At 33.5% G+C, this 17,770-nt stretch overlaps 1 protein-coding gene across 3 annotated transcripts in view; it reads left to right on the forward strand.

Annotated features, from left to right (window-relative positions):
- The window catches only part of LOC144836145 (atrial natriuretic peptide receptor 1-like), a 165,954-nt gene that overhangs the window by 97,985 nt on the left and 50,199 nt on the right, over positions 1-17,770 (forward strand). For all 3 annotated transcript variants that reach the window (XM_078691371.1, XM_078691354.1, XM_078691362.1), the window contains one exon: positions 11,914-12,049. In XM_078691371.1, coding sequence (XP_078547497.1) covers positions 11,914-12,049 — 136 coding nt within the window. The remainder of the gene's footprint in view (positions 1-11,913; positions 12,050-17,770) is intronic.

Here is a 17,770-nt window from a genome sequence, read left to right on the forward strand (position 1 = left end):
ACTGTTAGTATAGGGACTGTTAGTATAGGGAGTGTTAGTATAGGGACTGTTAGTATAAAGACTGTTAGTATAGGGACTGTTAGTAAATAGGGACTGTTAGTATATGGAGTGTTAGTATATAGACTGTTAGTATAGGGACTGTTAGTATAGGGACTGTTAGTATAGGGAGTGTTAGTATAGGGACTGTTAGTATAGGAACTGTTAGTATAGGGACTGTTAGTATAGGGACTGTTAGTATAGGGACTGTTAGTATAGGGACTGTTAGTATAGGGAGTGTTAGTATAGGGACTGTTAGTATAGGGACTGTTAGTATAGGGACTGTTAGTATAGGGACTGTTAGTATAGGGACTGTTAGTATAGGGACTGTTAATATAGAGAGTATACAATATTAATATCAAACGCGTAAACTTGATGATGGATACAACTTGTTAGTGGAACCAAAATTAAGCAAGAAAACACAATCCGTACCATGTCCATCGACATTTGAACGCGCGCACACAAATGTGGACATGTATTTTGGATGAAAGACATTACATAATCTAGAGTTGGACAACCAAAGTTGTCAGTTCAAGTTAAATATTCAATGGGAACAGTTGTAGTAAAACGAATTAGCCAATATTAATTCAAACTTATTCACCTCTCTAAGAAGTGTAAAACAGTAAATTGTAAAATTTAAAAACATATTTTATTTAAAATTCACACGGTCCATAGAAACAGAAAATCAAAATGGTTTTAACCAATTTAAATAAAGTAATGACTCAATGAGGAAATCCAAAATATATCATTAGCCTAAACTGTTTTATATCTTACTTACATTACAATTAAAACTATGAAAATAACAATAAATAATCACTTTTAACAAATCGTGTTGCTAGGCACGTGTGATTTTAATTGTTAAAGCACGAGTTATGTACATTTGAATCATTTACGCATCATGATTCACACTTTATTTTTTTAACTTAGCGATAATTCTGTTGCCATCCAAACGTGTGACTATCGTGATCGAAATTAGACGATATGCGCGAGAAATAAAAACATTTATGCAATTTATCATAGCATCTCGGGAAAAGCAATTAGAGCTACAAATAAAAGCAACGGTAATTACACATAGTGACTGTTAGTGTAGATAGATAATAAAGTGGTTGATTGAGTAACAGCCGCCAATGATGGGATCCATTTAAAGGTTTGAATGGTCAACTAATGCGACTATTATGTGTTCTCTTCTCTCCTCTGGGATTTGTCTTCAATTATCGATTCCCATTGTTATGTCATCGTATTTTTTATTTACATATTTCGTGCCATCGTAAAATGAAGATTTAATACCACATACAACAAAAAACATTGTATTTTTGTATACCTTATTTAAGTTAAGTTATGGTTAAGTGTTTGTTTAAGCCTAGAGAGGGCAGTAGACATTCTTATTAGAACTCAACCAAGGCTCTTCAATATTGCTCATCGTCATCTCTCTCTCTTTACATATAAAATTAATCTAAAAAGTTGTTTAGTGCACATTTCTTGCTAAACTTAAAATATGTGTAACATAACACGATCATGTTGTTTTATGTACAAGTATATGTAATGGACGCTGGTGAAAGTTGAGCGGTAGAGGTTACTACAAATATATCAGTTTTATGAATAAATAGGGCGCTCTTATTCACTTTAATATATCGACATAACCAATACACTATACTAGAAATTGTATACGAAATAGGTATGGTTCAATTACCAAAAAAAATATATAGCATATCTGATCACACTTTTATGGATATTGATTTGAAATAGGGCTGTAATCAGACGGTTGTTCGATGCACTTGTTCTAATCAAAGCCTATATTCTAGGCATACTATTTAAACGCTCGTAATGGCAACCAGGAGAATACGGTCATGTGATGAACATTCCTTGCTACCATTCGAAAGTAGCCTACAAAGTGTGACGTCAAGGTGGCCATGTCATTTCGGCTGAGTAACTTGATAAGGACTTAATTTTTATTGAGAAAATACGTGTATTAACACATTGATATAGTTGTCTATTTTATTTAAAGATAACATAATGTGACCACCGATTACGATCGCAAACACAGTATAAAAGCGAATTATTTTTTCTGGCCATAAGATATTGGATTAATTTGTTTCACGTATTTTCGTTTAATGACCACGTTGTTTACCTTAACTTTATTATACAAATATTATAGAAAATCGAATTACATAACCTTATTTTTTAACGTGATGTGTTGTCGTTTGAAATAATTATATTTCACTTTTAGATTACGGTAATTTCCTAACGAACATTAAACTACTGTATTGTATACTAGTATGAATGATGATGTTAGTATGATTTGATCAAGGCCAGATATAACAAGGAAGTCTGAAGTTGATATATTAATGATAAATCAATTGTGCATTTATATCTACAAAAAAAGTATTCAGGAAGAAGTGTTTGTGGGTCGATTCCTACTTGTAACCAAAACGTAAACGTAATCACAAGCGACGGATCACCCAAAGTGTTGCGCGTACGTCCTTACGTCATAGCTGGGTACTTAATTATTGTACTTTTATTTTCTATAAATCCACCAAATATAATTCTTTTTATTCTTTGTTTAAATAAAATGACCTTAATCTAATAAATGTACATTATGCAATTCAATTTTCCGAAGCCAGACATTGTTTCAATTGAGATGTTTTACAATTGATTTGTTAGTGTATTCGATATTGTCTCAAATTCAATGAATCTGAATACATATTGTATGCTACTTTTAATTTAATTTCTCTTGCAATATGATTCTATTGATAAGAGTATGAAATATGAATGTAGAATTACAATAGCATACTACTTTATTATTCACATCGATGAGATATCGCATACAGAATGTGGATAAGAGTAAACATTGTTATTACATTATTTGTTTATGTTTTAACAGAAAAAGGCAATATACAATTGGATATGTTTAATCATGTTTATATGATTCCCATACAATAAAATATTTATTTGGGCTATGTTTAGCATGTTGAGGTTGTGCTCACGGTAACGTAGCTCTCCATTTCCAACAAATTCTTAACCACTGCCAAAGTAACAGCCTGTTGGCGAGTCATCAACACGGCTTTCTTCCTGGTCGATCCTGTACCACAGCCTTGGTGTCGGCAACCACTGACTGGTTACGTGCACTTGATTCGAAAACGCCAGCCGTTGACCTTATTACTTTGGATTTCAGCCGGGCGTTTGATACCATATCCCACGATATTCTTCTCCGTAAGCTATTGTTGACATTCAATATCAATGACACTGCGTTAAGCTGGATAACTTCTTTTTTATCAAATCGTGTACAGCGTGTTGTATATAAAGGCAAATCTTCAGACTGGTTGCCTGTTAAATCAGGCGTGCCGCAAGGGTCTGTTTTGGGTCCGTTGCTTTTTGTCATGTATGCTAATGACCTTCATCTATACATTACATCTAGTATTATACAATACGCTGATGATGTGTTCATTTTTCGCAATGTCAGCACTAGGGATTCAGACCCAAATATTCAAAAAGATCTAACGTCTATTGATTCTTGGGCAAAAAAAAATTGCCTCAAACTGAATCCCAATAAATGCAAATCTATGCGACTTACTTGGAGAAGAGGATATCCTAAACCTATATACAGCATTTCTGATACACTTTTAGATTGTAATGATTCATTAAACATTTTAGGCTGCTCAATACAAAGTAACTCATGGGACAATCAAGTTCAGGATGCAGTATCAAATTGTAACCGTCTTGTTGGTCTTATACGGTTAATCACATCTAATGCCCCTAGTAGTGTAGCTCTCCATCTTTATAAGACACTTGTGCTGCCATGCTTATATTATTGTTCTCCAGTGTGGTGGGTGTACCGTAAAAAACATATAAATATGCTAGAATCCGTTCAGAGGAGAGCTACCTGCATGATCTTAAAGAAAGGTTATTTAGATCAACATTATATAGATAGAAGAAAGGAGCTAGGTCTAATGTCAGTAGAGAATAGGCGTGATTTCTTAAACATGACATTCATTGCCAATATAATAATTTCTCCACGATCTGATTTTATGAGTGAATATGTTGATTCTTTTTTAGTTAATAATCGACACCTAGATATACTCACCTTTCATCATGGTAGAGCTCGTACTGATGCTTTTAAATACTCAGGGATAGTACGGTTTCCTAAAATGTTTTCAGAACTTGGTGCTACGATCAGAAACAATCTTATTGAAGAGTCGTTTTTTAAGTTTAAACACAGTTTAAAGCAACATTTTATAGATTTTTAACTTTTCATATTTTTATTAACATGATTGTACCTACTTTGAATTTTTAACTTTTTAACTTTTATACAATCAGAATTTTTAACTTTTATACAATCAGAATTTTTAACTTTTATACAATCAGAATTTAACTTTTATACAATCAGAATTTTTAACTTTTATACATTCATAATTTTTAACTTTTATACAATCAGAATTTTTAACTTTTATACAATCAGAATTTTTAACTTGTACACAATCAGATTGTTCAGATAGCAATTGCATTTTTATAACACTTTTGTTAACATTTTATTATACCATATTTTTCTATGTAATTTTCTAAATTTGTTAAATGTCGGTTTTATTGTATCGTTCAAGTTGACAGGGGCTGGTCAAGCACATCACAAGATGACAGTTTTATACTTTTGCTTTTCCGCTACTCCCCTGTTATACTTATATTATGTTTGTTTTTTTGCTATGTAGAAAGATTGAAAATAAAATAAAATAAAATAAACGTACCGGTATCATGACTCAAGAATAAGCCCACTTTTAAGAATAAGCCCACTCTTAGCAATGTACGTCTCAAACACTGAATGTTATGTATATATTATATATCAAATCACAGTATGACCGTGTACACTATAAAACCAGGTGAATAATAAAATATATGAGCAGCTGACGCATTGTCTCCGTCGTTGGGTTTTGGTTACGTTTTATTAGCCTGTATCTACGAAATATTTACCTACACGATCCCTTTAATAGCTTAAATTGAAATTACAAATGTGTCCAAATGATTCATTATCCTCTTGCCGATGTGGTTTTAAAGTCTATTATTTATCGGATTTCAGACAGTTTGGTTAGATTTTCCTATGTAAATGAAAATACGACTTACAAAATGAGGTTGTTAGCCAAAATAGGAATCGTTGCCGGTTTTAATTTATGCGACACACAAAAGAAAGTAAACAATAATATGTTCAACTTAACTCAACACTATGTTTGCATAGAGATAATAATGTTATTATTGGTTGGTTGTAATTCTATAGTATAAAATTATTCTTCGAGGTCTGTTTGTACTATAAATTATGTGCCACAACCCATTTTTCACTTTTCACTCTCTCGATCTCTTAAACTTTAAACAATAATATATTTGTTGAGAAGTAATCAAATATTCATTAATCATTTTATAATGTGATATAACGAAATTAAATATACATTTTAAGGTAGAACCTCAAACGTAGATCACAAAACTTATTTATTTCAGAGCCATTTTCAAAAGTTTGAATTACAACACTTTATTTAATTTGTCGCTGCTAATATTTGATTGTAACATTACACAAGAATTTGTTTTAATTTCTTCACTTCTTCCTCATGTTTTCATTGAATAGGAACAGAAAAATTCACTTCTTCCTCATGTTTTCATTGAATAGGAACAGTAAACATTCACTTCTTCCTCATGTTTTCATTGATAGGAACAGAAACATTCATTGTATCAGTACAGAAGTTCAAAGTATGTAAGTGATATGATTGGTCACTGTTGTTAATGACGTCAACAAACGTCTTAATGTTGAAGAGTCACTGCCACCCGTGTAATTCCGTCGTATGCGATCTTATAAATTGCTTATTAGTTTGTAAAATTACAGAAAATATATATATCTACATCATATTCTAATATAACTAGAACATAGTCATAACTTTTTATACGATTCAATAAAGTCTTCAATTGTATTGGGATGGAACCCGGATTACATTTTGCCTGTCCTTGCCAATAGTTTGTGTATATGTGCCCATCAGATAAAATGGGGTAAAAGACAGAAAAACTTCGACAGTAAAACCAGACGTAAGTTAAGCAACAATTCACAAATGACAGACAAACAAGTCCAAAAATAACAACGTGTTTTAATCTTTATACGTATCGATAAAACCGTGTTATATTTAGTAATGACATTTGTTACGTTGAGTAGTTAAGCAAACGTTACGTTAATAGTAATGAATTATGACGTCAGTTATTGATTCGTTACGTTAGTGAATGATGCAGTCTTGTTGGTCTGTATATGTTGTTATGGTACACTTTGGTTGTAGTTATGAGTTTTTGTGGATTATGTTATAGTACGTTATTTTTATTTAGTTCTGGTGATGAGACCCTTCTGACTTAAAATGGTACTATTTATTACCTTATGGATGTCCATGCGTTCTATTCACGATACACACTTTTCAGAGAGAAAATAATTAGCTTGTGGGCTTGTGTCAGCCGATGTTTTGTTGTTGATTTTACAATTGGTGGAGCACTGTGGCGCAGTGGTTAGAGCATTGGAGTTGCAATCAAGAGGTTGTCGGTTCAAGCCCCGGCTCGGTCACTACAGTATTGAGTCCTTGAGCAAGATTCTTTATCCACATTGTTCCTCCCCACCCAGGTGATAGAAATGGGTACCGGTATGTAAAAAGTACTGGGAAGGAAAATCAGACTCGTTTGTGCGGGAGGAGTGGCGTACCCCCCACAAACATACACACTTAGTGGAGTCTGGCCCAACGCTAAAGAAATGGAGATGGGCACCACGGCCGTTAGCATTAGCTTAGGTTTCGACTTTACCTTTACCTTATACAATTGATTGGTGTTGCGCTGTAGGCTTCCCACAATTTACCGTACCTATAATAAATAAAATAAATTTGCGAACTTTTTCTATATAATGTGTTAGGAGTGTTTGATAGAATGGTGACAGTAGAGGTTTTGGATTGATGGAAAATATGGATCCATTCATGTTGTAGGCCATTACAACATCATGGGCGTGCTGTGCGGTGTAGATTTATTTTATTTATGCTTAGACATTTTCGTATGGATGTATCCTAATATTATTGGAAATAATATTCATGCTGTATTGACATGTAAGATGAAACTATTATGTATCGTGTACCTCAAAAGGAAGCAAAAGTAATTTTGTCTCAGACATTTAATTTAAATCGTATAGTATCCGTACATAATGTATTACTGTCTTCTTTGTCTGAATTGCAAATGATATATTGTAGCTACTATCCTATCTTTATAAATGAAGTTTGATCCTTTAAAACCTTGGAGAAAAGTATCTATATAATCCGTCCATATTAAAAGAAAATGAGGTTTTCCTTTCAATATTTGATGTTATAGAATAAGACGGATAATAATAATAAAGTTATTATTGTGAAATTTCATTATTGATATATTTATATAATTTGGATTATGATTATTTCAACTATTTTCAATAGTGCAATAAACGGCCATCTATTCCATTAAATATATAAATAGGCCTATATTATTATTATAATTATATTATTCCATTCAATTTTTAAGTTATTGAATAGGGTAATTATTTATGATTAGCATGAATAATCAAAACAATGCTCTATAAATAATTACTTTAATAATTATCACTTTGAAATATACCGACAAGTGTTTAAGCAAATTACGTATACTGGTAGTGTTGTCATTATATATGTTGGTGTAGTATTATCACACATTGTTATTAAACCAATTATATTTCAGGTTAAAGGTTTAGTAGACCACAAGATGCTCATATAAAATTAGAATTCGAACAATACTACAGTTGAAAATAAGCCACATAATATCAACCCAATTTGTTTTTTCCATATAGAGTTTCTATATTCTAATTATTCAGTTGTTGAAATACTGTACTATCTTTAATGTACTTCCTTTATACCTTACTATGCCACCATAAATAGGACTACAATAATAACTGTATGTGGATCCGATGTTGAATGAGCGCACGAACCTCGGGCTCCGCACACAAACCTTGTTGTATCCGTGGATCCGATGTTGAACGAGCGCACGAACCTCAGGCTCCGCGCACAAACCTTGTTGTATCCGTGGATCCGATGTTGAATGAGTGCACGAACCTCAGGCTCCGCGCACAAACTTTGTTCTATCCGTGGATCCGATGTTGAACGAACGCACGAACCTCAGGCTCTGCGCACAAAACTTGTTGTATCTGTGGATTCGATGTTGAACGAGCGCACGAACCTCAGACTCCGCGCACAAAGCTTGTTGTATCTGTGGATCCTATGTTGAACGAGCGCACGAACCACAGGCTCCGCGCACAAACCTTGTTGTATCCGTGGATCCGATGTTTAACGAGCACACGAACCTCATGCTCCGCGCACAAACCTTGTTGTATCTGTGGATCCGATGTTGAACGAGCGCACAAACGTCAGGCTCCGCGCACAAACCTTGTTGTATCCGATGTTGAACGAGCGCACAATCTTCAGGTTCCGCGCACAAACCGTGTTGTATCCGTGGATCCGATGTTGAACGAGCGCACAAACCTCAGGCTCCGCGCCCAAATCTTGTTGTATCCGAGTGGATCCGATGTTGAATGAGCGCACGAACTTCAGGCTCCGCGCACAAACCTTGTTGTATCCGTGGATTTGTGTTTAATCATACAGCGAAAGAATCTATACAAATAATTCGAATTACTATTCCTACCTTGTTGAAAAATAAAACAGTAAAATTGTTTGATTTATTTGATGAATTCGGAGTATAATAAAGTTATCAACATAGAGATATAAATGTCCTTAATTTATTGCAAGTTTATAGAGTTTTGGACAGCATTCAGTCAAGCATTTACAAAAATACTTTATAGGCCCATTCTATAAAATCGATGATAAATAACATTACGTTTACAGTACGTGTGTATGTTTAAGCTGAAATTGGTATTATTGATTGCATTGTTTTATTGCAATTTTTAAACATACAAACACTGTCAAAATACAACCTGAGAATCCCCGTGTGACCATGGCGAATTTTCATATCTATTTCATGCGTCGCACACGCGTTTCAGTCGCGTTTCAATCTCGTTTTAGTTGACGTTTAGACAGAAATTACGAAATTGCGGTCCGTTTCTCTATTTGCCTTTAACATTTAAATTATAAATTGTTTTATAACTTTATAATACAGTTAATAAGAGAAAACTTAATTTACTTAGTGTATGGTCCTATTCGTATCAGCATTTTTACATTGGAGACTACTGTAGTTAAGCGTGGAAACAACTTGACCGTTACTGTGTTTTTAAAACAGCTGTGAGCAGCAATGTTAATATCATCTTAAAGTGGGCGATTAGTTCTCGTCGTTATTTTGTCCTCTCGTTTTTCTAGTGGGAACCAAGCTTTAGTTCCCGTATTTAGAATAGACTTCAAGGCACACACTTTTCAGATCTGATGATATTTAAGGAGAGACTCTGAATACCATTTGTAATTAAACATAAACATATTCTTCACAATCTAAGTATACAATCAAAAGTACTTTACTATGTGTTACTGATGTAGGAATGTAGTGCCTTATTGAATGCAAGATAATGTTGTGATTGTACAAAGGAAATGTAAACGTTGCAGATACAGAGGTATACACGGTTAATGCACGAAAAGGTCAAAATAATATCTCGAACATTAAAATTCAGAATTTCTTAAGAACATAACAGGCTTATTACTCGATGTATTGGTTGCAGACGAGCAGCATGGCATTTGTACATTAACCTCATATTGCGTAAACACACGCATAAGGTTAATCATAATTTAACGGTCAGATAAGCCGGGTGATTTTCGTTTGTCTTATTTATTTATGATTATTGTTTCTCCGACACGCCCCAGTTTCTTTATGATCATGACATTGACTTTTAAACTGTATTATTGAAGGTCAGAATATAAAATAAATATTGGCGTTAAATGACTAGTTTGCTAAATGTTTTGTTCATGCCATCCATGCTCTTTAAATATCCGTGTCAATTTCCCAGGCCTTATAAATATTATAATATATAATTAATATTTGGAACACTTGTTTTTCACTATGCGTCGATATGTATAGCCAGCTGTTGATGCCATATAATAATATTACTTGCCATTTATTATTTTAAAACTAATAAAACACAATCATTCGATGATTAACGATGTTATCATTTCAATCTACTAATAGGTCTATATTATCAATTATAACAACAATAATATCATGACAATTATACATGGAGAAATAAGTTATTTTTATATCCAAATTTCTCATCGTAAACAGTTATTAATTATATAGTTAAAATGTTTACTGGTACAGTATCTATTGGACACCACTAAAATGATATTGAAATGTTACAGTATCAATAAAACATACTAAATATGAATCTTGGTACTGATTTATGTCAATCAGTTATTGTTCATTAAAAACCTGACAGTACAACATAATCTACGTCGTGATCTCCATGACATAACTGGGGATCATATACATGTTTGACATTCTGGAGTCGTTATCGGGTTTCTAAGTAGCTCACTGTTGTTTAATTTGAAAACATTACAGCAGGTGAAAGTTGATCATTTCCTTTATTACCACCTTTTATAGCGACAAATCTTACACCACTAATAATACTGTGTCATCTTCATTTATAATCAGTTAATGTTTGCGGCCTTAAACAATTAGTAACAAATCAGGCAGACTTCGTCCTTTAAACAAATTTAAATTTGGTTATGTTTGCTTTTAATATAATGTCGAGTTCAGTTGCTTTTTATCCGTATCCATCTGTCTGTACGTACATTATTTCTAAAGGTTTTTGAGCTTCGGAAAACCAAATTGTATTTGTTGTATTTGTTTGCTGTAAAGTAAATAAAAAATAGCTTATCTTAGTATAAAGTTCGTAAACTTAATTCTATATTGTTCGTTTGTAATTCATCTATAGGGAATTCACGATTCATTTGTATTTGTCAATATGCAATGAAGACTTTTAGTCTGGTGTATAGTAAGGATAAACAAGGCCATATACATGGCTGCAGTCGCGTGCTCAAGTTAGTGTTTACCGACCAACCGACCGACATAGTGAGATGTAGAGTCGCGTTGCACGCGACTAAAAGCAGTAATGTCATGTCACTAAGCAAAAGTAAAGCTAGCTATGTTCACACTGATTTTATAATGTGTGTTATTGAGAATGGTAGTCCAGAGTTTTCTCCGTCTGAATCGGGACTTATAAGAAAGTTGCTATAGTACACTGCTTAGTGAGGTAGATCATTCACGAGAGTTAAGGGAATTTATGAGGTTGTTGTAAATATTGCTTAGTAAGTCTAGTGATTGCTCTCTGAGTGGATAAGAGTAATATACGAAACTATCTATCGATTTCTTCCATGTTGACGGTTCAAGAGCTCTTGGATTATTTGATACTGTAGAATTCCAATCCACCTGTCTAGATAATTTCTACATATAAGGTTTCCTATCTTTTCAAATCCCTTCGGTCAATGTATAATTCATTGGGGAAATAAATGTGATTTCATTCGATTTTCTATGTAAAATTACCATTTGGCAATGTTATCCCAAGAATAATATTATAGAAATGGTACTAATTGTAGTACGACAGAGGGCGCTACTTAAATAAACGTTGTTATCAGACGCTTTTAATTGCAAAGTTCGTCAGAATCAGAATAATGTATGTGTGCAATAATTTCATTTTTTTTATATATAATTAGTCCTATTTGCGATAGGCACTAAAAAATAAAATTATTTATTTTCAATTAACCACTAATCCTCATAGTTATACGTTTCCACATTTTTGTACTCGAATAAACCTCTTTGACATATTACCACGAATTTATTAGTGTATGAAAATGTAGGAACTAATGTGTTATTTTCAAGTCATTTTTGTTTTTACAGGTCAACAGTTTTGTGGTCGCTTTCCATGATGCCGTGCTTCTGTACGCAATTGCTCTAAATGAAACTTTAAATGCGGGGTACAAAGCAACTGATGGAGAAGAGATAACTAAACGAATGTGGAACAGGACATTTGAAGGTAAGTCATTTCACTCTTCCCTGGTAAGCCATAACATTGTGATTTATGCATTAATGTTGTCATGAAATATGGCACAAAAAGTTGAAATTCATTAGGATTAGTCTATTATACTGTGTTTCGACTTAATAATTAAAAAATAAATATTTGGCACATACTTAATAATTAGTAAAATATGAATAGTTTGGCACATATGGCGTTCCATACGTATCACATATTTCTCAGATAATTCTAATGCACCAAACTGGACACTATACTAACAAATATCAGTTGATTTTCGGAAACTATGATGATTTTCTAAACCATCACAAAGAACACGCCTTAATTATTAATTAATGTTGATATCAAACTCAGACATGTTAATGACAATTAATATTTCTATTGTAGTCGCATTGCTCTAGTATTTTTGACCCTATTGCAACAACTTCTGGTAATTTCAACGTACGCATCATTTAGCAAATCACCAGCGAATCGCCTTACCAGCAATTGCTAACACCTTTCTCGACGCTTTTGATAATTCAACATCGCATTATATTATTACTTTTTTACACCAAAGTAGTCATTAAATTGTAAAAAATAATCAATTTTCATGCTTCTACTACATGTAGTTACTAAAAATAATATTCCTTATATCAATTGTCGTGTGATACGAATGTAGGCCTGTTTAAGAAACATGTTCATAAAATGTGTTAGATGAAGGAATGTGAACAAGTCATCCTGGGTGTGTGTGTGTGTGTAACAGAACTATACCGAAAGATTCCATTCAGTTAATATCAAACTTTCATATTATCGTCTGTGTTGGAAACGTCTGTGACTTCTAAATAGTCAATGAAGCAAGCTGACACAACATTATATACAGTACAATCTCACATGCTCCATATTTTAGATTCTATATTGTAAAATATTATAAATACGTTGTGTTTTGTGAGCCCAAAAACGTAAATACCGTTAATGATAATGGGTAGGCCTACGTCTCTTTATTGTGTGTGTGCTGTCTTCAGCGATCATAGGAATACAGATGGAAACATTCATGAAACTCGGTCCCCGCAGGATGTCTGGTTTTTAATACATTTCGCGTCGTATTAATCATGATGTCTTTAATTTGACATTTTAATCATTTAATATTAAAAGGCAAGGTGATGGATGAACATTACGTTATTTCCATTAACCGATAATCATCTTGAGAATAAACAATGAATATCTTACGTTTAGATTATGTCAGGAACTCTTCTTTATAATAATGTTGATAACACTTCCACAATGGCCGTCTGTATTTTGTGCGTGACACTTATCATTAATGACATTGGTAAAAACGAGTTAATTTGTCAACTATATTTGACATTGATTGGTTTTTACTTATTACTACAAGTTCCAAAGTTGAGTTGTAGCAAGCAAATTGAAGAACATTCCATAATAATGGCTAGGTCGAATAAACACGAGGATTAGAATGTAGCAAAGTAAGAATGATAAATATAGGGCGGTTTGCCTCCTGATAACGAATGTTTTCTACGTGTTACCGCTGGCGGCGCCTTCTTAAAGTGCAACGTAATAATATTCGAGGTATATTCAGAGCGTCATTCTGACGACTGGAGCATTCTCTACTTCTCTACGGAGCGCCATTTATGCCTTTATTAACTTCAATAATAGATATAGTACTACGGACCCAATTTAGCACCAGGGTAGCAAAGTGATATAAAATAGAAATAAAAGTCACTACTTTTAATACCGTTTCGTATATACCCATATCACAAACTGACAAACAGAAACATCTTGGCATTCACATTGATTCAAATTTATCTTTTTCTTTTCATGTAAATAAACTCCGTTCCAAACTGGGCTTGTCCATCTCCATCTTATCGCGTGCTCGGTCATTTCATTAATAAACACACATCCATACTCCTCTATAACACTATAATCCTCCCACACATTGACTATCGATGTAGTGTTTGGGGAATCAGATCGAATATTGACCGAATACAGACCATTCAAAATAGAGCACTTCGCATTATCCTTAAAGCTCATCCTCTCACACCACGAACTAACATTTACAACACCTTAAATCTTCATACAGTCCAAGATCGCATGCATCTACAACTGGGCTGCCTTGCCTACAGGTCTGCAAATGGTGCCAAATTGGGTACACTTGAGTACATTGTATTAAAATACGAAAAGATATTTTAATTTTGTGGCGTGTTCACCGCGAATGATTAACAATGCCATCTTCCCCATTACACCTGCACAAACTCATTTGCATAACAACGCACGGAATACCAAACTGTTTAAAATAACTACAAGGTCCCCAGAAATGACACCTATAGTATTTTGAAACATGATATATAAGAGGCTTCATACCCCACCATGATTGGGGCTGAGCAAAGACAATTTTGAACAAAATATTTATTGAAATATGAAATTAAATATTAAGTCTCCAGTTAAGTTCACCATGGTTGGGGCAGAGCTAAGAATGAAAGCTTAGTGTTCGGAAATTATGAAACGAAAAATAAAAGTCTTCAGGACCAGTCATACAATGGTGATTGTTTCCCAAGTGTGAGACATGCAATGCACGCGGCCGTGACGGTAATTCAACAAAACAAAATTATGAAATACAAACAGAGCTAGCACACAAAAGCCTACTTACTAATTTTAATATTTCTATAATTTAGAAAACAATTAGATTTATCATATCACCTTTGATAATTATAATGTTAAATTTCAACTATCCAGATGCGAATTTTAGGTTGGGTTTTAAAAAAACTCGACTTCATATATGCTTCAATTTCGAAGATCTGCTTAAGACATATTTATTTATTTATAAATTTATTCTGCCATAAACTTTTATTCACAACATATTAGTAGGCCTACAATACAATATCTGGCATGAAACGGATATTTAAAAATACACTATAATGTGTAACGGTAGAATTACAATTCTAATGTAAAAGATTAACAAAATAAAAATTGAACAGTGTTGTGTGTTGATCGCGAGTAATTAACAATACCATCTTTCCCACAGCACATGTGCACACTCGTTTGCATAACAAACGCACGGCATACCAAACTACTACCAAACACGTAACGAAGAGAATTAATTCCCTTTTTTTTACATTAAAATAAATTGAGGGCGCTAAACATAAAATTTAAATCATCAAAGCAGTTGGCGAGAGCCAAAAAAAAAAAGATGGTAAATGTGCTCTCCCTGCCTCAGCACTAAGGCCCTGCCACAGCCTTTTGGGGTCGTTTCCACCACATCGCCAGATGCATTGATGTTGTCGCCTCATGGTGTGTGGTGGAAAGGGGGACGTATGATCTGTGAACCCCAAACACAGTGGCTCGCATAGCCTTAACTCTATTCCACCGACCAGCGTGGGAATCGAACCCACGACATACGTGTGTTAACACGACGCTCAGACGACTGAGCTAACTGATCAATTTAGTTTTCGCAAGGTTAATAGGATATTTATGACGTAATGATGAATTACGTAATACACGTATAAATAGACTATTATCAGCTGTTCAGTCATGTTTCAGTTTGTGGTGCAACGGGTAATGCTCAGTTTTGAGTGCTATCAGCTGGGGTTCGAACCTCGACGGATATTTTTTTATGAATATTGTTTTTTTTTTGTTTTTTTTTGTATGGCATTCACTTTTCTATTAAATAGACACCATAAAACCTCAAAAAAGAGCCCATGTGTTACTCATTTTTTAGTACTCTTGGGTACGATGGGCTTCTTTTCAACGGTTAAGCTTCTTTTTCGCATGGGGTTCTTTTCAAGATTACTATTGCAAACTAAAGGAGGGGAGCTTCTAGGTTCCCGCCGGGAAAATTGTATCTTTACATGATTTGAATTGTTAATAAAGATTAGCAAAATCAAAATTTAACTTTTAAATTTAATTTTGTGGCGTGTTCACCGCGAATGACTAACAATGCCATCTTCCCCATTACACCTGTACAAACTCATTTGCATAACAACGCACGGAATACCAAACTGTTTAAAATAACTACAAGGTCCCAAGAAATGACACCTATAGTATTTTGAAACATGATATATAAGAGTCTTCACTACCCCACCGTGATTGGGGCTGAGCAAAGACAATTTTGAAAAAATATTTATTGAAATATGAAATTAAATATTAAGTCTCCAGTTAAGCTCACCATGGTTGGGGCAGAGCTACGAATGAAAGCTTAGTCCCCGGAAATTATGAAACGAAATATAAAAGTCTTCATGACCAGCCATACAATGGTGATTGTTTCCCAAGCGTGACGGTAATTTAACAAAACAAAATTATGAAATACAAACAGAGCTAGCACACAAAAGCATACTTACTAATTTTAATATTTCTATAATTTAGAAAACAATTAGATTTATCATATCACCTTTGATAATTATAATGTTAAGTTTCAACTATCCAGATGCGAATTTTAGGTTGGGTTTTAAAAAAACTCGACTTCATATATGCTTCAATTTCGAAGATCTGCTTAAAACATATTTATTTATTTATAGTTTTTATGAATATTGGGTTTTGTTAAGCTCACCATGGTTGGGGCAGAGCTAAGAATGAAAGCTTATTGTCACCCTTAATTACTTGTGTACATTGTGGCATAACAGGTAGTGCTCTAATAACTATAGTTGGATGGATTCTCTCAGCTCTACTAGCAGGGGTTCAAATCTCCACGGATTTCTAGATATTTAGAGAGTCAAGTTAATTTAAGGTAATATAATGTAAAAGATTAACAACATCAAAATTCAACAGTGGCGTGTTGACCGCCGCGAATGACTAATAATTTTAATGTCAGAAAAAAAGGAATTAAAATTCTCTTCGTTACGTGTTTAGAAAAGAATGATCTCATCGTAGTTTGGTATGTCGGCGTTGTTATGCAAATGAGTTTGTGCAGGTGTAGTGGGAAAGATGGTATTGCTAGTCATTCGCGGTCAACACGCCACAGTTGAATTTAGATGTTGTTAATCTCATTATATTACCCTAAATTAACAGCCTTTTGGGGTCGTTTCCAGCAATTCTCAGGTTTGAGTGCTCTCAGCTCTAGAGTGAGTTCGAAGTAAATTTGTTTTTAAATAGAATATTAATATTTTTTTCTTTTATTTTGAAAGAGAGATATTTAGAGTGTTGGAAATGTCAGGCCTAGGCCTAAACAAGTGGACTTTTTAAAAATCAGAAACAAAGTTGGATGGCATTCATTTATCCATTAAATAGACTACCATAAAACCTAAAAAAGATGATGATGATGATGATTACGTAATACACGTATAAATAGACTATTAACAGCTGTTCAGTCATGTACTACTTTGTGGCGCAACGTGTAATGCTTAGGTTTGAGTGCTCTCACCTCTGGGTTCGAACTTCTACGTTTTTGAAAGGGAGATATTTTGCGGGTTTTATTTCATATCCACTTGAGCACAGTGTATTAACATACGAAAAAATATTAAAATGCAGTGACTTATTTTTATTTTATTACTGTGCTCCACTCTAGCACCAAATTGGGTCCACTTGAGCACAGTGTATTAAAATACAAACAACTTAATATTAAAATGCAGTGACTTTATTATTAGGTGATCATTTAGAATAAAATGATCACCTATTGTTATTGTATAAAATCTTTATTATTATTTTTTTTTTTATTATTTTTTTTCTTTTTATTGTTTCTGTACACTATTTTGTGTAACAATTATCTCAAAAAGTTTAATGTCAATGATTACAAAAATTTCA

The sequence above is a fragment of the Antedon bifida genome, chromosome 1, assembly GCF_963402885.1.
Source record: "Antedon bifida chromosome 1, ecAntBifi1.1, whole genome shotgun sequence".
Taxonomy (NCBI): domain Eukaryota; kingdom Metazoa; phylum Echinodermata; class Crinoidea; order Comatulida; family Antedonidae; genus Antedon; species Antedon bifida.